The 23,020-nt window shown below is 45.7% G+C and overlaps 1 protein-coding gene across 1 annotated transcript; it reads right to left on the bottom strand.

Annotated features, from left to right (window-relative positions):
* Positions 1-3,206: 3,206 nt before the first annotated feature.
* Positions 3,207-20,671, bottom strand: LOC116518951 (zinc finger protein 271-like). Its single transcript, XM_032232517.1, has 2 exons — positions 18,206-20,671; positions 3,207-4,347 (listed from the first exon to the last, which is right to left on the bottom strand). The coding sequence occupies exons 1-2, from the start codon at positions 19,457-19,459 to the stop codon at positions 3,256-3,258; spliced, it is 2,346 nt and encodes a 781-aa protein (XP_032088408.1). The 5' UTR covers positions 19,460-20,671; the 3' UTR covers positions 3,207-3,255.
* Between the last annotated feature and the right edge of the window lie 2,349 nt (positions 20,672-23,020).

Here is a 23,020-nt window from a genome sequence, read left to right as displayed (position 1 = left end):
ACCCGCATTCAGGCAGACGGAGGTTGGGGGGACCCTTCCGGGGCTTTGACTTTCCCCCCATCCGGAGTCCCCCCCTAGGCAAGGGGACTCCTGTTCCCCCCTTTCCCGCTTCCTCCCCCCCAAAGACCCCTTTGCAAATCTGCAGGGGGGGGAATCCTCTCCAGGACCCCCCCCTTCACATGTGGACTCTCAGCCTCTTCTGGCCTCCAGGAAGGCCCCTTTCAGGCCCCCCAACTTCACTCCCCCAACCCCTCCCCAGGAAGAGGGGCCCGGGGCTGGAGGGCCCCCGCCGCCTTGGGGGGCTTTTCCTGGTTGATGCGTCCAAAGGCTGGAGGGGCTCCTGGTCCTGCTGATCTCTTGCACTGCAGCTCCTCCTCAGCTGGGAGGCGATCCTGATGGAGCTCCTTCATAAGTCTTTAACCTTAGATGTCCCCCCCTCTCGCCAAAAGCTACTTTTAAGATTTGTCGTGTCTTTCCTTCTTTCCTTTTTATTTTGTATGTGTGAACTTGCTTTTTCAGGAACTGCACAACAGAGTATTCTGACTGTCTTTGAATCCATCTGCAACTTTCAAGCAACCCAGCAACCCAGCTGAGAAAGACTAATGGGGCCCATACATTTGTCCCTTGTGGAAGGTTATTTAGAATCCATGTCTTCTGTTGTTTAAACTTCTCAAGCAATCAGTATATTTTATCCTTTCATCATTTCTTTACTGACCCTGAATGTATGTACCATTTGACACCCCATCCTTAATAAATGTTTTTGCTTTGCTTTTGCTGGATTATTTGATGGTCTGTAGTTTCAGGTGCCCCTTTGCTTCTGTCAAAGTCTCTCAAATTCAGGTGATCAAGTTCTATACTAAACTTGGTGCCTGAGTTTGGAGATTAAGACTTGATTTAAAATTATCAATAATTAAAAGTAACAGGAAAAAGGGCTGGGTGTTCTCATTTTCTTCCTGCTTCCCTCTGATTAGTAGCCAAATGGGGATTTCTGCTCTTGCAATACAACTCTGATAAATTGGCTATAGAGGGAAGATTTCCCAGAGCCCAGGACCCCTACGGACACCAAATTACCACTTGGAGAGCATCTTCACTCTGATAACGGACAATTTAACATGCATGGATGAGGTCATAAAGCCATCAGAATTCCCAAGGAGTTGACAAGTGGTTACCAAAGCTCTCTGCTCCAGATTCCCAGGGCTGTATTTTCACCTCCATCTTCTTTAAGGAGCAGTTCCACTCCTCAACAGGTCAACTGACCATCTCCTATTTAAACCTGCCTCTATCCCTGGGCCACAACGTACCTCTCATCCTAAAGGCTGAGAATATGGCTTAGATCTCATAAAGCTTTGTCGGCCTTAAAGTGTGTAAGGACTTGCCTTGTCTCTCCACTCAAGAAACTAGAACTCTTGAAACGCTTGGCATTTCAAAAGGAACCTATTGAGAAAGGGATAGCAAGACAAAGAAAACAGGATCTGCTGATTCCCTTGCAATTGCTTCAGGGTAAAACAGCTAGAGTCCCCTCCACTCAGTCCGGTGTAGGAGAAGCCAATCCATGGGTGTGGTTTTGAGAACTGTAGGTTGAGAAAGTGATAAGTTGTCCTCCGGCATTGCTTGCTGAAGGGTCCAGTGTTGAGCCATAACAGATGGCCCTCAATTGCATCTCTCCCCACTTTCATTCCCAAGAAGGAACATCTCAGTACAGGATAAGCAGGAAAAGGGATATAAAGTGAGGAATGCACCAAGTCCCCCCCCCCCAACCAGAATAGGCATCTATGGGACCTGAGAATCCCTTGTAGCAGTTTCTGCTGGAAGACAACAGGACCATTGAGAAAATCCAATTGTCTGGGGATGGTCTTACATGACACTGATATTTGGAAAACCCATATAGATTATATCAAACAATGACAGGGAGAAACTTTCACACCCACAATAAAGGCCAATTAGCCCTAGATTCATCAAGGCCACACTTCCACCAATTAGGCAACAAGGGGGATGTCCTTCTAAAGGCAACTTATTATTGTAGCAAAGAGATTTCCCTCAATGAAAAGAAGGAATTCAGAACACAGAATTGGACTTCAGTTCAGTTCACACAGTAGGAAAAGTAGAAAATAGAAGAGTTTATTGCATGGAAGAAATCATTCTGTGCAGTTACAGTTACATAAGAGACATTGACAATAACCTCCCATAATATTAAGTATAACCACTGAAATGAGCATTGCATTAAAAGAACATTCACATGGGAAACGGCATCTGTTCTGAAAAAAGTACAATTTCAGTCAATTGAATCATGTACCAGGTACCATTGAAAAAGGCCTTTATTATTCAGCCTGAAAAAGTCCCTTACTTGGTAATTATTATTTACTACTCTTAATATCCTCTTTACTCATTTGGAGTAAAGATAAATAATTCCTCCTATTGGAATTATTATAAATATAATGAATATTATTTGTTGCTTTTTTGTACATTGTGGGCTCTCAAGGTGAATTCCTAGTGCGTCTACTCACACTTGGCCAAATTAAATATACAATTCAATTCCTCAGATAGTGTGAATTTTCCCACACTCAGACATATTTATCATATTTTCCCCACATGAATTCTCCCATGAGTGGATTCTTTGATGTCTGTTAAGCTGTGCTTTCTGTCTGAAGCTCTTTCTACAATGCAGACGTGTATGGTTTTTCTCCTGTGTGAATTCTTTGGTGTTTATGTAGGCTACCCCGCTCAGTAAAGCTCTTTCCACACTCCAGTCATTTATATGGTTTGTTAGGTAAGCTCCCCGTTGGGAGAGCGAGTACATTCAGAGAAGCGTTGTTAGAGTTGTGTTGGAGAACTCACAAACCAGCATAGAGAGACACTGCAGTTTAAATAGGCTTTTACTTTCGTGGAAATAGAGGTATCAGAGTCCATCAAACAGTCCAAGTCATACACGGATAAGTCAGTCAATCATCAATGTCTTCCAGTAAAGGGATAATCCAAATAACATAGTCCAGTCATATATAATCAGTCTGGTACACAAAGTTTGTTAACAGTTGCAAAACTTACAATAGTTCAGGGCACTTCCAGCTTCCAAAAACACTCAGATCAGATCAGCCCAGCACCTAATGAACAGACAGAGAACTAACAGTCGTTCTGGCTCCCTCTTATGGCAGATTGAGGAAAACAGCAACCAATCACATTTTACAGTATGATTTAAAGAAACAGGTACAACAATGTTACATGATTTATATATTGCCAACCCAACCATTAATTATATTCCTAACATGGTTTTTCTCCTGTGTGGACTCTTTGATGTCCGTCAAGGTGTGCTCTCCGACTGAAGCTCTTTCCACACTCCAGACATTTATGTGGTTTTTCTCCTGTGTGAATCATTTGATGTCTATACAGATTTCCTCTAGTACTGAAACACTTTCCACACTCCATGCATTTATGAGGTTTTTCTCCTGTGTGGATCCTTTGATGTATATAAAGGCTGCTCCTCTGACTGAAGCTCTTTCCACACTCCAGGCATTTATGAGGTTTTTCTCCTGTGTGGAAATTTTTATGTTTATAAAGGCTGCTTCTCAAACTGAAGCTCTTTCCACACTCCATGCATTTATGAGGTTTCTCTCCTGTGTGGATCCTTTGGTGTATATAAAGGCTGCTCCTCTGATTGAAGCTCTTTCCACACTCCATGCATTTATGAGGTTTCTCTCCTGTGTGGATACTTTGATGTGTATAAAGGCTGCTCCTCCAACTGAAGCTCTTTCCACACTCCATGCATTTATGAGGTTTCTCTGCTATATGGATCCTTTGATGTATATAAAGGCTGCTCCTGTGACTGAAGCTCTTTTCACATTCCAGGCATTTATGAGGTTTTTCTCCTGTGTGGATCCTTTGATGTATATAAAGGCTGCTCCTCTGACTGAAGTTCTTTCCACACTCCAGGCATTTATGAGGTTTTTCTCCTGTGTGGATCCTTTGATGTATATAAAGGCTGCTCCTCCGACTGAAGCTCTTTCCACACTCCAGGCATTTATGAGGTTTTTCTCCTGAATGGATCCTTTGATGTGTATAAAGGGTGCCCCTCTGACTGAAGCTTTTTCCACACTCCAGGCATTTATGACATTTCTCTCCTGAGTGGATCCTTTGATGTATATAAAGGCTGCTCCTCCGACTGAAGCTCTTTCCACACTCCAGGCATTTATGAGGTTTTTCTCCTGAATGGATCCTTTGATGTGTATAAAGCGTGCCCCTCTGACTGAAGCTCTTTCCACAATCCAGGCATTTATGAGGTTTCTCACCTGTATGGATTCTTAGGTGCGTTCGAAGATGCTGTTTTCTCTTAAAGGATTTTTCACATTCTGGGCACTGGTATTTCTCTTCCTCCCCCTGGATCCTTTGGGTATTCCGTGGTCTTCTGAAGGACCCTCTGACCACCAGGAACTTCTTTCCTTTCTCTCCCCAATGGATCCTTTGATGTCTATAAAGGCTGCTCCTCTCACTGAAGCTCTTTCCACACTCCAGGCACTTATGAGGTTTCTCTCCTGAATGGATTCTTAGATGCCTTTGAAGATGGTTATTTGTTTTAAAGGATTTTTCACATTCTGGGCACTGATATTTCTTTCCCCCCTCCTGGATCCTTTGGGTCTTCCGGCGTCTTCGGAAGGATCTTCCGTCCTCCAGAACTGTCTTGGAGTCTGCGCCCGTTTCCTCCTCCCCGAATCCGCCTCCAGGCATCCGCCTTTCTCGGGGTCCCCCTGCGTTCATCCGTCCTGCAGCCCCAGAGCCTCCCCGCGTTTTCCCGCCGTCTCCTGGGGGAGGCGCCCCAGGACCGGGGAGGGCTGCTCCGCCGGGAACGATCTCCTCCTCCTCATCTCGGGCGGCGCTTCCTTCCTTCCCCCGCCGGGCTCCTCGGTTCTTCTGTAGGTAAGAGAGAGAGGCAGGTCACGGTGGCGTCCCTTTCCCCGCAGGGGAAGCTTAGGCCGAAGCCTCCGCCTCTCGCGGTCCCTGCGAACCCGGCCACTTCACATCCCCGCCCCCCCCAGACTAGGCCTCGGCCTCCCAATCTTGCCCGCCTCCATCAATCCCTTCAGGCTCCCCACCACCACTCCAGAGAGACCTCCCTCCCGGACTGCGATTCCCAGCATCCCCTGCGCCAAACCTGCATCATCCTGGCTCTTCTGTCGCCCATTCAGGCAGCTTCCCCGTTCTCCGTTTAGTTTCCGGAACTGGAGGCTTCCCTGTCTTTAGGTTCTTCCGGGTAGGAAAGCTGTTCCTTTGAAAGAACCGCCCCAAGCCGTCCTCCTGCCAATCACCGCCCTCTCCAGAACGGCCAATCGGCGTCCTCTTTCCTTGAACGAGTCAGAGGGCGCCTGCGCGTTGCCGAGGGTTGTTATGGTTGCCAGGGGAGATGGGCGAGGGGAACCTATGAAGTTTGGGGTCCGGTCTGCTTCCCCGCTGCCCGCATCCAGGTGTGTGGGGGGGGGGGCTTCTGGGTCTGTATTTCCCTTCCCTCGTCGTAATGTCTCCCCCTAACAAATGGGGTGGGGCACCCTTCCTTTAGAAGGACCGCCCCAAGAAGCCTCCAGCCAATCGCCGCCGACTCTAGAGCGGCCAATCGGAGGTCTCCATTTTCAGTCAGCCAGAGAGCGCCTTGCGCAGTGCCAAGTGAGGCTGGCGTTGCGGGGGACTCCCTTTGATCTCCGCCCCCCCTTCCCGCATTCAGGCAGATGGAGGTTGGGGGGGACCCTTCCGGGGTTCTGACTTTCTCCCCATCCGGGGTCCCCCCTAGGCAAGGGGACTCCTGTTCCCCGCTTTCCCGCTTCCTCCCCCCCAAAGACCCCTTTGCAAATCTGCAGGGGGGGGGGAAATCCCCTCCAAGACACCCCTTAATATATCGACCCTCAACCTCTTCTGGCCTCCAGGAACCCCCCAGCTTCACTCACCCACTCTCTCCCCAGGAAGAAGGGCCCGGGGCTGGAGGACCCCACCGCCTTGTGGGGCGTTTCCTGGTTGATGCCTCGCCCCAAAAGCTGGAGGGGATCCTGGTCCTTCTGCTCTCTTGCACTGCAGCTCCTCCTCGGCTGGGAGGCGATCGTGATGGAGCCCCTTCATAAGTCTTTAAAATTAGATGTCCCCCCTCTCTCCAAAAGCTACTTTTCAGATTTGAGCTTTCTTTCCTTCTTGACTAAGACTTTTTATTTTGAATGTGTGAACTTGCTTTTTCAGGAACTACACAACAGAGTGTTCTGACTGAATATATCTGCAATTTTCAAGAAACACACCAGCTGAGAAAGACTAATGTAGCCCATACATTTGTCCCTTGTGGAATATTTCTAGAATTTCTGTTGTTTAAACTTCTCGAGCAATCAGTGTATTTTATCCTTTCATCATTTCTTTACTGACACTGAATGTATGTACCATTTGACAACTCATCCTTAATAAATGTTTTTGCTTTGCTTTTGCTGGATTAATTGATGGTCTGTATTTTCAGTTGGACAAAGAAGCCCCTTTGCTTCCCTCAAAGTCTCTCAGATTCAGGTAATCAAGTTCTATAGTAAACTTGGACTCTGAGTTTGGAGATTAAGACTTGATTTAAAATGATCAATAATTAAAAGTAACAGGAAAAAGAGCTGTGTGTTCTTATTTTCTCTCTGCTTTCCTCTAATTAGTGGCCAAATGGGCATTTCTGCTCTTGCAATACAACTCTGATAAATTGGCTATAAATGGAGGGAAAATTTCCCAGAGTCCAGGACCCCTTCGGACACCAAATTACCTCTTGGAGGGCATCTTCACTCTGATAACTGACAGTTTAACCTGCATGGATGAGGTCATAAAGCCATCAGAATTCCCAAGAAGTTGACAAGTGGTTACCAAAGCTCACCTGCTCCACCTTTTCTACACACACCATTGCCAGGCAAATGTCTGGTAGGTGACCAAACCAATTACTAAAGCTGCTCATTCCTCATCTTTTTGCACATAAGGCAGATTGTTGGAGGTAGACTGCCTCTGTCAAGGGAAGCTCCACTCATTAACGTAGCTCTGGATGAACTTCCCATTGCATTTCCTTTGTATTGCCATCCTGCTTTACATTTTGTTCCATTATCCCAGGTGAGCTCCTTTCAGTCTTTCTGCTTAGGTGAGAAACCTCTTTGTGAATCCCAAAGTAATACAGCCATCCAGGAAGGGGAGGGGAATCCTGTCTCCCTTGAACAATTTCTGCCAAAAGAAAATAATGCATAGCTTAATTATTCTGAAACCCCAAGGCACATGATCCTCTTTTGGCCAAGTTCCAAATGTTGAAGGATTCAGCAGTTAAAGAAACCCAGAAAGAATCCAACTTGGATCCTATCAAAATTACATGATTTCCTGCTTCATTTTTCCCACAATGTGTTGGAATGAAAGGAAATTTACTAGCAGGAACAATTGGCAGGAGATTCTCCTCCTTAGGTCCTTTTAGCTGGAGACGATCTCCTTTTGTGCATTAATTCTGAATTCTTATATCCAGGAAGAAGAATGTTCCTGTATCAAAGAGAGACCATTTAGTTGCTATTTAAAAACACAGTTGTGAGTCACATAGAGTGAGTTTATTTATTCATTTGGATCCTGCCTTTATTATTTCTGCAACTAAGGTGGAGAAGATATGCAATAAAAGAAAGAATATTTGTAGCTCAGGGTTGGACTGCGGGGTCTTTGGAGCTCTCTTCCTCACTTCTTCCCCCAACAACAACCGTATGAGATGGTACGGAGGGTGATATAGGACATCTATGAGCTGATGTTCAAAGCTCTCTATATCTCTCTATATGATGGTGTTGCATCCCAAGCATTTCACTATCAGGACTCCAGGATGATAAGCCACCTTGGAAATAGTTTTTGGATTTGTGTCCCACAACCATGAAAGAGAAACTAGGATCCTCTCAGAGAAGTTTCAAAGTGGTTTCGACATGGTGAGAGCCTACTGGCAGATGCTCCCCTTGGAGATCGGCTGCTCAAAGGGGCTGCAATAGATTGGAGTCACTACTAGATCAAAAAGATTTTCCACTCAGAATTCATGAGGAAAATCTGGGTTTGCTTGTACAGCCACTTTCCCTTTCATTTGGAGCTCCTTGGGGGGGGGGGGATAACCTCCTCTCCCCCTCTATCTTCGCTATAATTGTCATGGACTAAATCACTTCCCATCTCCACAGCCAGTCTCTCGGTAGGGGGCGGGGTCAGCATCATGCGGGGCCTCCATCCCAATGGCTGCCTTACTTCCCCAAGGCATAGCAATTTTTCTTACCTTGGCTTCTTCAATGAAAAATACGTCTCCGAACTGTTGCATGTAATTCCACCGCAGCCTGAGGAGGGACCAGAAATCAGACCTCTCCTCTGTTCTATGGAGGTCCGCTTCCTTTCCAGGGTCACGGCTGGAATGTTTATTTTTCCAAGCCTCTGCAAACCTCCCCCCGGTTGCTGCCTTGCTGGGACATGTTCCAGGGGGTGGGGGGGTAGGAATTGGGTGCACTCCCCTCAGAAGTTATCAGCTCCGGGATAAGTGCGTGTCTGAGACCTCACTTAATGTCAGAGCTGCTTCACTCAGTAACCAAGAAAAGAAACCACTCAACTCCATTTTGCAGAATTAAGAGTACTTTTACTGGTCATGAGTAGATAGTAGCTAAGCTAAGTGAGGTCTGAGGCAAAAGCGCGCGTAATCATAGATATCAATATGTGACCCAACCCTCTCCCCCTGGTAACCTTAGTCCATAGTCCAATCAGTACACCCCAGAGGTGTCATGTGGGAGACATCTTCAAAAAGCATCAGTAGGCTGGTATGCCGGACAGTTGGTCTGGGCAGCAAATCCTTTATCTGCAGCATGCGCAGTAGATGGTGAGAACACCTCCCTTTTCACAGTCACTTCTGTGCTGACACTTGCCCACCCACACAATGCCCCCCCTCCCCATTTCAATGGCAGCCGAAAGCAAGCAGCAAAACAGAGGCTGACATTATCATTGTAGAAAGGCTACCTATTAGCACAGAGAATGGGTGGCTGCTCCAAATGTTAGGGTAGCGAGGTTAGTTACGTTTCACACTAAGTGTCCTCAATGGTCCCAATAAAGAATATAGCAATAGTTGGGTTACTACTTACATAATAATTGTACCTATGTTTACTGTTGTTTCAGGTCCACCTTTCTTCTGGGGGAGGGGTCAGCATGTCAAGACTGACTAGCACTGTTACCTATATTCTGCTTCACTCCTCCCTGGATGAAGAAAAGGGAGGAAGTGGGATGGAATGCACCGTTTGGGAGCAATGGCATCCAACCATTGTCGATTCCTGTGAGAAATTACTCCCATCGCAAGGACTTCCCAACCAGATTTCCCAGCATGGCTGGTTTCTTCCCATAACAAATTGAACAAAAGTTGTTGAGGGACATAATGGAGCGTGGGTGGCCCATGGGGAAAGGGGGAATGAACTATGCCAAAAGTAGGGCTACCCCTTTACCAAATAATCTCAATTTACTGTGAAATCAGTTGAAACTGATGCAGGGCGTAAATTTTGATTCACAAGTAAACTTTCTTCTAACCGAAACAAATTAAAATGGCAGGGAGAGAATGATTGCATGTAGCCTGTGTTGTTTTTAAATCAACATTTGATTCCATCTTGAGAGAAATCATTAAGAGGAACTTGGAAAATAATGTACAAAGGGTGTTTCTCATTCAGCAATTGGATGAAATGTGCTAACCATCCTTTTCAGAAAAGTCTTCCAGGGCTGTATTTTGACCTCCACCTTCTTTAAGGAGCAGTTCCACTCCTCAACAGGTCAACTGACCATCTCCTACTTAAACCTGCCTCTATCCCTGGGCCACAATGTACCTCTCATCCTAAAGGCTGAGAATATGGCTTAGATCTCATAAAGCTTTGTCGGCCTTAAAGTGTGTAAGGACTTGCCTTGTCTCTCCACTCAAGAAACTAGAACTCTTGAAACGCTTGGCATTTCAAAAGGAACCTATTGAGAAAGGGATAGCAAGACAAAGAAAGCAGGATCTGCTGATTCCCATGCAATTCCTTCAGGGTAAAACAGCTAGAGACCCCCTCCACTCAGTCCGGTGTAGGAGAAGCCAATCTATGGGTGTGGTTTTGAGAACTGTAGGCTGAGAAAGTGATAAGAAGTTGTCCTCCGGCATTGCTTGCTGAAGGGTCGAGTGCTGAGCCATAACAGATGGCCCTCAATTGCATCCCTCCCCACTTTCATTCCCAAGAAGGAACATCTCAGTACAGGATAAGCAGGAAAAGGGATATAAAGTGAGGAATGCACCAAGTCTCCCCCCCACCAACCAGAATAGTCATCTATGGGACCTGAGAGTCCCTTGTAGCAGTTTCTGCTGGAAGACAACAGGACCATTGAGAAAATCCAATTGTCTGGGGATGGTCTTACATGACACTGATATTTGGAAAACCCATATAGATTATATCAAGCAATGACAGGAAGAAACTTTCACACCCACAATAAAGGCCAATTAGCGGGAGGCGGAGCCTGGATGCCATGACGAGACGACGTGTGATTTCAAAGCTCTGATATCGCACTCGATACTTTTATTTCTCGGAGGTTCTAACGGACCTAAATCATCCCGAAGAGATGGTGAACAGGAAGATTACATCTTGCTGATCTCGGGGATATCGCAAAATCTTCGAGAAAAGCAGGTTTAAAGTCTTCGTCTGGCAGTAAAAATTCCAGTCTTTTAAGGCTGACAAAGTCAGGGCAATTTGAAGGAGAAGTTTTTTAGCTGGTAAGAAACTTTTATTGTTTAAAGAAAAACGGACTGCCTAAAAATTTTTAAAACCAATTTAAATTAAAGAATAGAAGAACTTAGCGGCAATTTTGATCTTTCTAATGGTTTTGGACAGTGGTTATCTTATTTTTTAAATGTTATTCACATGGATTGATTCTAAGTAAATCTTTTCAAATGGATAGATTACTCCAACATTTCTTCTGACTCTCTGTAAGCTAATTGACTACAATTTGACTGTTTACATCTTGACACTTTTATTGCTTGGCTGTTCTGGCTTAAGATCTGATAAGATTGTACAGCTGTTCCCTTTGTAGTCTGCTTTCACTTGCGAATGTTTCAGAGCTTTTAAGGAAAAATACAACTGCGTATAAACACGGCGTCTCTGCAAGCGTCTCTCCAAGCGATACTTTCAGCTTTGAAGAGGGTGTTTGATACAGAGGATAGAATTCAGAGAAAATTGGATTATTTTGTTTTTTTGGCAACAAATGTGAGGAAAAAACTGAGGATGTTTATCAAATACAAAATAAGATGGAAATTCAAAAAATTGAAATGGAAAACGGAGATAAAGAATTTGAGCTTGTTGATATTCGTGACAATTGGTTTATTTCTGAGGGAGGAAAGAATGGAATATTTGAAGATGGGTTAAATGGAGAGAAAATTTACTTCAAAGGACAGGGCATAGAAGGAGAAGAAAATATCAAAGAATTTATGGACTATGAAATACTATTTGCAAAACATTTGATACCACTGCTGAGAATTAAAGACAAGCTGATAAAGGAAACAAAAGGAGGGTGTCAACATTATATGAGAGATACCACAAACAAGAAGGTGCAAAGATTTCTTTGTATGGACTCGTTCAAAAAGATGTTTGGAGAATTGGATCCACAAATGGCAGCAGATATAAGACTGTTCTGTTATTGGAGAGATACAGTTTGATAGATGGAAGAGTATAATTCAAAATTAGCTAAACTTAGTTAAATCCATTGGTAATAGGTATAGTTAAATAAAAACTGATAACGATAGTAATGTATACAATGTTGAGCTGTTATGATAAGTAATAATTGGATATGAGAAGGGAAGGTTAGAAATATTTTTGGACTATATATAAAGATTATGAATAACAATAATTATAATAAAAAAACAAAACTATATACAGTTACATTTTAACTGTATAGGGGGAAATGTTAAATAAAGAAAGGATAATGATAATAAACTATATACATGGAGGATTAGAAAACTTTGGTATTAAATATTATGGATGTTTAGCTAAAACAGGATATGAGGATTTAATGTTAATGGAGGATTTTATAAATAAGTAAATGAAATGCCAGCATGTGGTTATGGGTTGAATCTTGGTATACTTAAGGATGAAGGACTGCAGTCAAATAAAAGTGGATGATGTTAATATAGTAAATTTTTGAGTTAAGATATTTGAATTAATATCAATTATATTTGGAGCTTGGAGAGATACCTGACTCCCTTGCCCACAATCCGACAGAGTCTTTGGTCGCTGCTTGGGATACAGCGGCGGCTAAGGCACTAAATCGGATTGTGCCTTTGCGGCCTCTAAGTGGCAGTGGATCCGGGAGGGCTCCTTGGTTTACCGAGGAATTCCGGGAGATGAAGCGCCAAAAGAGAAGCCTAGAGCGACGCTGGAGGGCTAGTAAATCCGAATCCGACCGAACACAACTAAGAGCCTTTATTAGGACTTATTTAGTGGCGATACGGGCAGCAAAATGTATTCATTTTTCCGCTCTTATTGCGTCCGCAGAATCTCACACAGCCGCCCTCTTTAGGATAACCCACTCCCTCCTGAAAGGGAGGGATGCGGGGGAACCCTTACAGGGAAGGGCAGAGGAACTTGCTCAGTTACTGTTGGACAAAGTCACTCAGATTCGGACGGACCTGGACTCCACTTGGTCAGTACCAGCGGAGATGCCGAGGGAGGGCCTTGATCAGATTTCTTGGAGTGAGTTCCAGCTTGTCATCCATGAGGAAGTGGACAAGGCCATGGGAGCGATGAGTGCCTCCATCTGCTTGCTGGACCCGTGTCCCTCCTGGCTGGTCTCGACCAGCAGGGAGGTAACACGAGGCTGGCTCCAGAGGATCGTGAACACCTCTCTGCAGGAGGGATCTTTCCCGCAACTTTTGAAGGAAGCGGTGGTAAGACCTTCTCTGGACCCAGCTATCCTTAAAAACTATCGCCAGTCTCCAACCTCCCTTTTTTAGGGAAGGTTGTCGAGAAGGTGGTGGCCTTTCAACTCCGATGGACCTTGGATGAAGCAGATTATCTAGATCCCTTTCAGTCTGGTTTCAGGCCTGGTTACTGCACCGAAACCGCTTTGATCGCGCTGACCGATAATCTCTGGCAGGCCAGTGATAGAGGACATTCCTCTATCCTGGTGCTCCTTGACCTCTCAGCGGCCTTCGATACCATCGACCATGGTATCCTTCTGCGACGGCTGAGGAGGTAGGAGTGGGAGGCACCGTTTTACAGTGGTTCTCCTCTTACCTCTCGGGCAGGTTGCAGTCAGTGTTGGTTGGAGGACAGAGGTCGACCCCTAGGCCCCTTAAATATGGGGTGCCGTAGAGCTCGGTCTTGTCCCCCCTCCTATTTAATATCTACATGAAGCCACTGGGTGAGATCATTTGCAATTGTTTTCTGAATCATTGGGCTTCCACAAAAGGCAACAAATTACCTGTCAGAAACCACTTAGCCAGGATGTCGAATGCAAGAATAGCTCCCTTACAAGGAAACCCCCAAAACTACAGAGCTAGAATATGAAACTAGAAGCTTTGAAAGATACCTGTGACCTGGGGTAGGCAACAGGTGGCCTGAGATTTAGCTATTTAGCATAACAAGCATAAAAGCTTGTGGGGGTGGGGGGCTTTAACTCAGGTAACCAATAAATATTATAGGCATTATTAGTGGGAGGGCAAAGGTATGTGTGCGACTCACCTTGGAGTATAAAAATTGAGTGTAAAACTATAATCGGGGACTTGGAGGCTTTCAAAGCTTGGGTCCTTCTATCTTGATACTGAAATAAAAGTATATTCTGGTCTCACACCTTGTGTTTGCCGATCAATTGGCTTTGACAATAAATGACCACCCAGGTCCCTTCCAGCTCCGTTCTGTTTCTTCCCCATTTACCTAGTTAACTCTAATTAGTATTCCTAAGGAAAGAGTATTGGGCCCCTGGGAGAACCTTGGGGTACCCCACTGCCTACTTTCCTGCATGTGGAAGGGAAGTTCCATTAAGGCAGGGGTGTGGATCATAAGTCCTTCCAAATATGATCTCCAGAATCCCAATAGAGGAGGATGTTCGAAGCTTTGGCCCTCAGCTTCCCTATAGAGTGGAAGCCCTGGAGTGCTGTCCACGAAGTGGCTGCCCTTTTGGAGTGGCCAAAAATCATTGCAGCTGCTCTCAGAATGGAGCCCGCTTTCAGGACAACAGCATAAATCCTCTTGTCACGAAGGCCATGCATTGGAGTGGCTCTTTCCTGAAGAGATCTACTCAAAAGATTTGGTCCAGGGGTTAAGGGACAGGGCCGGAAAGCAAGAGATGCAGAGTTCTAATACACCTTGGGCATGGAAGAAAGATGACCAAAACCAGCCACCCCATCTCAGCCCAACTGACCTTACAGGGTCCTTGCGGGGAAATGAGGAAAAGAATGTGTTGGATATATCCACCGCTTGGAAAAAATAATAAAGGTGGGATATAAATAAATAAAAGTGAGCAATGACCGGCAGATGGGGATGAGGCCATGGGACCCCAGGAGGAGAGGAAAGCAGGCCCAATACCTTTGGGGACCGAGTGGGGCTGCAAGCAGTGCCCAGGAGGTCTCAGGGTGGGGGAGGTCTGTGGAAGGCCACATGTGGGCTGGGGAGGTGCTGCAGTGTGGGCCCTATTTGAGCCTTTAGGTTACGTTATCTACCTTTTCAAACAGGACATCTGACACTAAGTGGACCATTTGACAAGTTTAGACTTTCAAATAAAGGGATGGTTTTGCAGAGCACTAACATTCAGAAAACCCCTATAAGTTATTTATTTATTTTGTATGACATAGTAGAAGGCAGTTATGGGCTGGCTGCTAAAGCAGGGTCATGGCACACACTTGAAAGTAAAGCAGGAAGACTGTAATTGGGGTATGTGTGTGTCTCTTTGGCAAGAACAAAGAATGCTTATCAACAGGAAATATGCATGTATAAAGCCTGTAGCAATTATGGGTGGTTAGAAAGTTGATAAAATAATAAGGATTAGACAACTTGCAGACCTCAGCCAAAAGTTAGCAATGGAGATGGCCTGCAGCAAATGAAATGTCTATTAGAAAACTCCTGGCACATTCATTAGCCAAGGCTTAGACCAATAGAACAAATTGTAGAATTATTGCTCAAATGTTTATTAGAGGATATTTCTTATTATTTCACCTTGTCCCGCCTTCTCCTTTAGTGAAAATGTATAAAGCTTTCTGAATCCTTTGTTCTTGATTCTTGGCCTTTTGACCAGGAACCCTTTTGTCTGGTGTCCATCATTGGCATCGGCACCAGGCTCAGACCTGAATTGGGGGAAACAATCTGGGGGTTCGTTCTGGGATTCCACACCTGGATTCAATTGGAAGGCACCAAAGACTACCAGAGGAGGGTCCCTGGATGGGTAAGACTTAGTGGCTGAAAGGTGTGTGATTGCTCTGAAATGAAACTCCCGGTCGGTGACCAGGACTGTGTGTTTCTGCACCGTCAGCTGCCCTCAGAGCTCATGAGTCTTTTGACAGTGATTGAGTACTCTGAAAAGCAAGGGGCAATGCAGAGATCCGCGTGTCCTACTGATGCAAAGAGTGGGTTGATGAATGCTATGAGCCACTGTCTAAATGAACATCCAGCCTGGGAAAGATCCTTGGTGACTCCTTAATTGAACTCAAAGGCTGAAGCCCTGAAGAAAAGCGAGGAACAGGATCCGGTGGAAGAATAGAAAGAGGCAAAATGTGTAGGAAAGGCAAAGACCGGACAGGAGGCGTCCCAGGGGATTGGAGGAATTCACTTGAGATCCGGCTTTGAAATTGGAAACTGGTAGCAAAAAGGAATCCAGTCCAGGAGAAACAGAGTTGCTAAAAGGGAAGCTGCCCAAAGATTTGCCAGTGGGTTGTATTTTGCCTCAATCTGAGATATTAAGAGAATTAGATATAGGGATCAAAGGCAGCCTTTTTCTCATTATTGTATGTCTGTCTGGCCTCAACTTCCCTTGGACAATCCAGGGGATTTTTGGCCATTTCAGGGACCTCATAATATGGGACTTATTGAGCAACTAAAAACAATATTGCAGGAACAAAAGAGTCAGGCAGAGATACAATATTTGAGTTTATTTGTGACACTTGTTAATAGTCCATTTCTGTTAGAGGAGTGTAGAGGTAGTGTATATGTGTTTCTATGTTGTGTCACTTCCAAGACTTGGGAGAGGAGCAAGACCTTATTATTTTTTATTTTACTTTAAAAAGAAGGGATTTGGGAAAAAAAATGGAGTGGCTTGTGAAAGTTCCCTAAAATAATGATAATAATGGTTGATTTGCCTGGAGAAAGTATGAAAGGAAATATTTGTATGTGGATTTTTATGCAAGCAGTTTGAATGGAGGATAAATCTGTAAGTACGCTGATGTGTAAATGCTTCTGTGTGTTGAGTCCCTATCCCCAGACTGTGAAAGGGGTTAATTATTTTGATTCCCTTTCTTACAAAGAAACCCAGTGCTCCTCCAGTTAAACTAGTCTGCCACCCCCTACTTACTAATGGAATGAGACACCCCAGACAAGAGATCCTAGTAAAAGCAAGAACTGCAGCAATCTGCAGAAAATATTTGCTTGTCAGCTATTCTTTTCTTGCAGTGTTCCCAGGCATCAAGGACACAGGATGATACAAAGTATAACCTGTAACATTCACTCATTTGATAACACTTGATTCATTCAGTGTGTGAGAACGTGCACGTTCTCACGAACACCAATGATGTACGGACTAACCAATTATTGTGCCTTGGAGACTTGTTAGCCAATAATGATATAACACGTAAAGTAGGTAGAGCTCAAAGAAGCTGAAACCACTATAAGAATGATGTTTAATGATTAATACTTTTTCTGTTGATTCTCATGTCAATTCTGGTTGCTCAATAAACTCTTGTTGGTTCAGCTATCCATGGATTGGATTATTCTTTCATCTCCAGCATCGGGACCCTAAATGCTACAATCCACACAGGAGAAAAACCTTATAAATGCCTGGAGTGTGGAAAGAACTTTAATCTGAGGGGAAACCTTTATAAACATGAAAGGATCCATTGCTGAGAAAAATCATATGAATGGCAGGAAGGCAGATGGGAAAATTTACAATTGTCCCTGATGAATGCACTACCATAATTTCCTCCATAAACACCAAAGAATTCACACAGGAGAAAAACCACATACATGTCTGCATTGTAGAAAGAGCTTCAGTCAGAAAGCACAGCTTAACAGACATCAAAGAATCCACTCAGAGAATTCAACTGGGAAAATATGATAAAAATGTCTGAGTGTGAGAAGCCCTTCAATCACACTGTATCTGAGGAATTGAATTGATTTGAATTGTATATTTAATTTGGCCAAATGTGAATAGGCACCCTAGGAATTCTCCTTGAGTGCACAAGCTCTCGATGTACAAAAAAGCAACAGTATAATAATGCTTGCATGGAGCTTCGATCCATGGAATGAGTTTGCCAAGAAATTAAATATTGCAGATTCTTTTTTTTTTTAATCCTTGGTTTTTATCCATCCTCGTTTTCTGCAGTCCTCCCGCCTGGATGACCAGTGCTGTGCCCCGCCCCATTCCACCCCCCCGTGGCCCCACGGTGCCCGATGAGGATTTCTTCAGCCTCATCCAGCGGGTCCAAGCCAAGCGCATGGATGACCAGAGGGTGGACCTGGCTTCAGGCGAAGAAGACCAAGCGGAGGACTGAGCACCAGATCGCCAGCAAAGCCCCAGCTTCGGTTAAGGCAGAGCACCCGCCCAGCAAAGGGACTCTGGATGCAGCTGAAGATCTGGGCCTTGGCACTCAGTGCATTTCTGGGTGGGGTGCACTTTTTCCCCCTGGGGAACTTGCCACTGGCCAGAGTGGCAAGCAGAATGGGTGGGCACTTTCTCCTGACCAAGGTGCCTGTGGGCCAGCTGGGCGGGATTGCCAAGTGTGCAGCTCCTTCTTAAGAGAGGGAGGGGGGAGGGAGGGAGGGAGAGAGAGAGGGGAGAGGGAGAGAGGGAGGGAGGGAGAGAGAGAGGGGGGGGCATTTATGAGGTTTCTCTCCTGTGTGGATTCTTTGATGTCTATAAAGGTTGCCCCTATGACTGAAGCTCTTTCCACACTCCAAGCATTTATCTGTTTTTTTCTCCCAAATGGATCCTTTGATTTTTATAAAGGCTCCTCTTCCAACTGAAGCTTTTTGCACACTCCAGGCATTTTATGAGGTTTTTCTCCTGTGTGGATCCTTAGGTGTGTATAAAGGTTGCTCCGTCGACTGAAGCTCTTTCCACACTCCAGGCATTTATGAGGTTTCTCTCCTCTGTGGCTCCTTTGATGTGTATAAAGATTGCTCCTCTGACTGAAGCTCTTTCCACACTCCAGGCATTTATGAGGTTTTTCTCCTGTGTGGATCCTTTGATGTTTATAAAGGCTGCTCCGCTCACTGAAGCTCTTTCCACACTCCAGGCATTTATGTGGTTTTTCTCCTGTGTGGATCCTTTGATGTTTAGAAAGGCTGCTCTGCTCACTGAAGCTCTTTCCACACTCCTGGCATTTATGAGGTTTCTCTCCTGTGTGGCTCCTTTGATGTGTATAAAGGTTGCCCCTCTGACTGAAGCTCTTTCCACACTCCAGGCATTTATGAGATTTTTCTCCTGTGTGTATCCTTTGATGTGTATAAAGGCTGCTGCTATGACTGAAGCTCTTTCCACACTCCAGGCATTTATGAGGTTTTTCTCCTGTGTGTATCCTTTGATGTGTATAAAGGCTGCTACTCTGACTGAAGCTCTTTCCACATTCCAGACATTTATGAGGTTTTTCTCCCGTGTGGATTATTGCATGTTGCCTAAGTTCTGCTCTATAATTGAAGCTCTTTCCACACTCAAAGCATTTATGTGGGTTTCCAAATGAGTGGATTTTTAGATGGTTTTCAAGATGGTCGTTTCTCTTGAAGGACTTTTCACATTCCGGGCACTGATATTTCTCTTCTTCCTCCTGGATCCTTTGGGGATTTCGGGATCTTCCGAAGGACCCTCCGCCCTTCAGGACCGTCTCGGAGTCTCCGCCCGTTTCCTGGTCTCCGCACCGCCCTCCAGGCAGCGTCCTTTCCCGGGATTTCCCTGAGCGCATCCCTCCTGCAGCCCCGGAGTCTCCCGGCCTTTCCCCGCCCTCTGCCAGGGAAACCGCACAGGGATCACCTGCTCTCGGGCGGCGCTTCTTTCCTTCCCCCGCCGGGCTCCTCCGTCCTCCTGCAGGGAGGAGAGAGAGGCCGTCACGGCTGCGTCCCCTTCCCCGCAGAAGAAGCCCAGGCCGAAGCCACCGTCTCCCACGGGCCTCCCTCCCCAAGTCCCCCTCAGCCGTCAGACCAAGCCTCGGGCGCCCGCCCTCTCCTCCCTCACAGGTCCTTCTCCGGAGGAACCTCCCGGACTGCAACTCCCGGCGTCCCTTGCGCCCTACCTGCATCAGTCCGCATGCGCACCTGTAATCGGTTTTTTTTCCCCCGTTACTTCTCCGTATCCGAAAATGAGGGCCAGTCCGGCCTCCGTCCGTTTTCGTCCAAGCTCCGCCTCTTCCTCTCTTCCACCGCCCCCTGCACCTCTCTTGGTCCGATTGCGGAAGTCGGGAAGAAAACGCTTTTCCTACCAGATCGTGTAATTTGCATCGGGGAACCTTTTACGCTCATCCCTTCTGCAGCCCCGGAGCCTCCCGGCCTTTCCCCGCCGTCTCCCCGGGACGCCGCGAAGGGACTGCTCTGGGGGGGGGGGGGAAGGGGGCTCTTCCTTCCTTCCCCCTCCGGATTCTTCCGTCCTCCTGCAGGGGAGAGAGAGGCATAGAGAGAGGCGGGTGACGGCTGCGTCCCCTTTCCCGCAGCCTCCCTTCCGAAAATGACCCTCCCGGACTGCGACTCCCAGCATAACCTGCGTCATCCGGCCTCCTCTGTCGCCGATTCAAGAAGCTCCCTAGTTGCCCGTTTTGTTTCCGGAAGTGGAGGCTTCACGCCTTATCTTCTCCAGAAGTTTCGCCTGTTCCTTTGCAGAGACCGGTCCCAAGCTGTCCTCCTGCCAATCGCCGCCCTCCCCACAGCGACCAATCGGCGTCCGCCTTCCTTCAACCGGCCAGATAGCACCTCCGGTGTTGATGGTTGCTATGGTTCCCAGTGGAGGCGTGGGCACAGGGTTCCCTTTGATCTTTGGGGTCCTTCTCCCCCCCCTCTTTCCCCCCTATTGAGGCCGCGGGAGCTCAGGGGCTCTTCTGGCGCGTAGGCCTTATAGCCGCCTATAAAGTGGAGCCAAAGGGGAGAAAGCAAGGGAGCCTGAGTTCAAGTGTGGGGCAGCCGCTCTTTCGGACCAGCCCACCTCACAGGGTTGTTGTTGGGGGAAGAGAGGAGGGAGGGGTCTCCGTGGCTGGAGGGGGGGGGGGCTCAGACAACTCCAAAGACCCCTCCGTCCAACCTTGAGCTCCAAATTGGCTCCTTCCTTTTCTTTCACATCTTCTCTCATTTGCAGAAATAATAAAATCGGGATCCAAATAAATAAAGAAACTCTCCATATGTGACTCACTCAGGTGTGTTTTTAAATAGCAACTACATGGATACATTTTCTTCCTGGATATGAGAATTCAGAATTCTTGCACAAAAGGAGACCGTCTCCAGTTAAAGAGGACCTAAGGAAGAGAATCTCCTACAATGGTTCCTGCTAGCGAATTTCATCATAGAAATCAATACCTCATTGTTGGAAAAAGGAAACAGGAAATCATACATTGTTGATAGGATCCAAGTTGGATTCTTTCTGGGTCTCTTTAAATGCTGGATCCATTAAAAGTTGGAACTTGGGTAAAACAGGGTCATTAAGCTATGTAGTATTTTCTTTTGGCAGAAATTCTCGAAGGTGACAGGATTTTTCCCCTCTTGGATTGCTGGATTACTTTGGGAGTCGCAAAAAGGTGTCTCACCTAAGGAGAAAGCATGGAGGGAGCTCACCTGGGATGAGGGAACAAAACACAAAAGAGCATGGCAAAAGAAAGGGAATGTGATGGGAAGTTCATCTAGAGCTACATTAATGAGTGGAGTTTCCATTGACAAGAGGCAGTCTACATACAAAATTCTGCCCTTTGTGAGAAATGGGCAACTTTATTGATTGGTTTTTTTACCTCCTTCAGACATTTGCTTGACATTGGTGAACTTGTAAAAGGTGGAGCAGGTGACCTTTGGTAGGATGCCAATAAAGGCATTATCTCTTAGGGAATTCTGAGGCTTTATGACCTCATCCATGCAGGCTAAACTGCCAGTTATCAGAGTGAAGGTGCTTTCCAAGAGGTAGGTTGGAGTCCGAAGGGCTCCTGGACTCCGGGGAAGCTTCCCCCTATTGGCAGCCAATTCATCAGAGTTGTATTCCAAGGGCAAATATGCCAATTTGGCCCCTTCTTAGGAAAGGGAAGCAGGGAGAAAATGAGAACACCCAGCCCTTTTCCCTGTTACTTTTAATTATTCGTTGATCATTTTAAATCAAGTCTTAATCTCCAAACTCAGGCACCAGTTTTGGTGAGGAGCTGAAAATAACTTGATTACCTGAATTTGAGAGACTTTGAGAGAAGCAAAGGAGCTTCCTTGTCCACCTGAAAACACAGATAATCAAGTAATAATTTGAACATGTTTATTTTTGTTTCAGTTCAACCTTTCTTGGGGGGGGGGGGGGTCAGCATGTGAAGACTGACTAGCACTGTCACCTATATGCTGTTTCACTCCCACCTGGATAAAGAAAAGGGAGTGGGATGGAATGCAACCATTTGGGAGGAACGGCATCCAAACATTGTTATTTCCTGTGAGAAATTACTCCCACCACAAGGACATCCCAACCAGATTTCCCAGCATGACTGGTTTCTTCCCATAACAAAATGAACAGAAGTGATTGAGGGACATAATGGACTGTGGGTGGCTTATAGGGAAAGGGGGAATGAACTATGGAAAAAGTAGGGGTACCCTTTTAACAAATAATCTCAATTTGCTGTGAAATCAGTTGAAACTGGTCCAAGGAGCAAATTTTGATTTACCGGTAAACTTTCTTCTAAACGAAACAAATTAAAATGGCAGGGAGAGAATTACTGCATGCAGCTTGTATTGATTTTAAATCAACATTTGATTTCACTTTGAGAGAAATCATTAAGAGGAACTTGGAAAATACAGTACAAAGGGTGTTTCTCATTCAGCAATTGGATGAAATGTGCTAACCATCCTTTTCAGAAAAGTCTCCCAGGGCTGTATTTTGACCTCCACCTTCTTTAAGGAGCAGTTCCACACAACAGGTCAACTGACCACCTCCCACTTAAACCTGTCTCAATCTGTGGGTCCCAAAGTACTTCTCCTCCTATAGGCTGAGAATATGGCTAGCAGGTCACAAAGCTTTTTTGGCCTTAAAGTGTGTAAGGATGTGCCTTGTCTCTCCACTCAAGAAACTAGTACTCTTAAAACAATTAGTATTTCAAAAGGAACCTATTGAGAAAGGGACAGCAAGACAAAGAAAGCAGGATCTGAGGATTCCTGTGAAATTCCTTCAGGGTAAAACAGCTAGAGACTCCTCCCCTCAGTCCAGTGTAGAAGCCAATCTGCAGGTGTGAAGTTTTTTTGAGAACTGCAGGATGAGAAAACAATAAAAAGTTGTTCTCAGGCATAGCTTGCTGAAGTCTCCATAGTGAGACATAACAGATGGCCCTCAATTGCATCACTCCCCACTTTCATTCCCAAGAAGGAACATCTCAGTACAGGATAAGCAGGAAAATGGTATAAAGTGAGGAATGGACTCAGTCCTCCCCCTCCCCCAAACCAGAATATTATCTATGGGACCTGAGAGTCCCTTGCAGCAGTTTCTGCTGGAAGACAACAGGACCATTGAGAAAATCCAATTGTCTCGGGATAGTCTTACATGACAACTGATATTTGGAAAACCCATATAGATTATATCAAACAATGACAGGGAGAAACTTTCACACCCAAAATAAAGGCCAATTAGCCCTAGATTCAGCCATACC

This window comes from Thamnophis elegans, chromosome 16, assembly GCF_009769535.1.
Source record: "Thamnophis elegans isolate rThaEle1 chromosome 16, rThaEle1.pri, whole genome shotgun sequence".
In the NCBI taxonomy this organism is placed as follows: domain Eukaryota; kingdom Metazoa; phylum Chordata; class Lepidosauria; order Squamata; family Colubridae; genus Thamnophis; species Thamnophis elegans.
The sequence above is the reverse complement of the archived record's forward strand: the minus strand, read 5'-3'. Positions and strand labels throughout refer to the sequence as shown.

Bases quoted from the DNA above. Each gene is read 5' to 3' on its own strand.
- LOC116518951 (XM_032232517.1), bottom strand. From the start codon at position 19,459: ATGCAGGTAGGGCGCAAGGGACGCCGGGAGTTGCAGTCCGGGAGGTTC. The intron at 4,348-18,205 runs GTGTGCAAAAAG...GAGAAATACCAG, and splicing joins AACCTCATAAAATGCCTGGA to TGCCCAGAATGTGAAAAATC.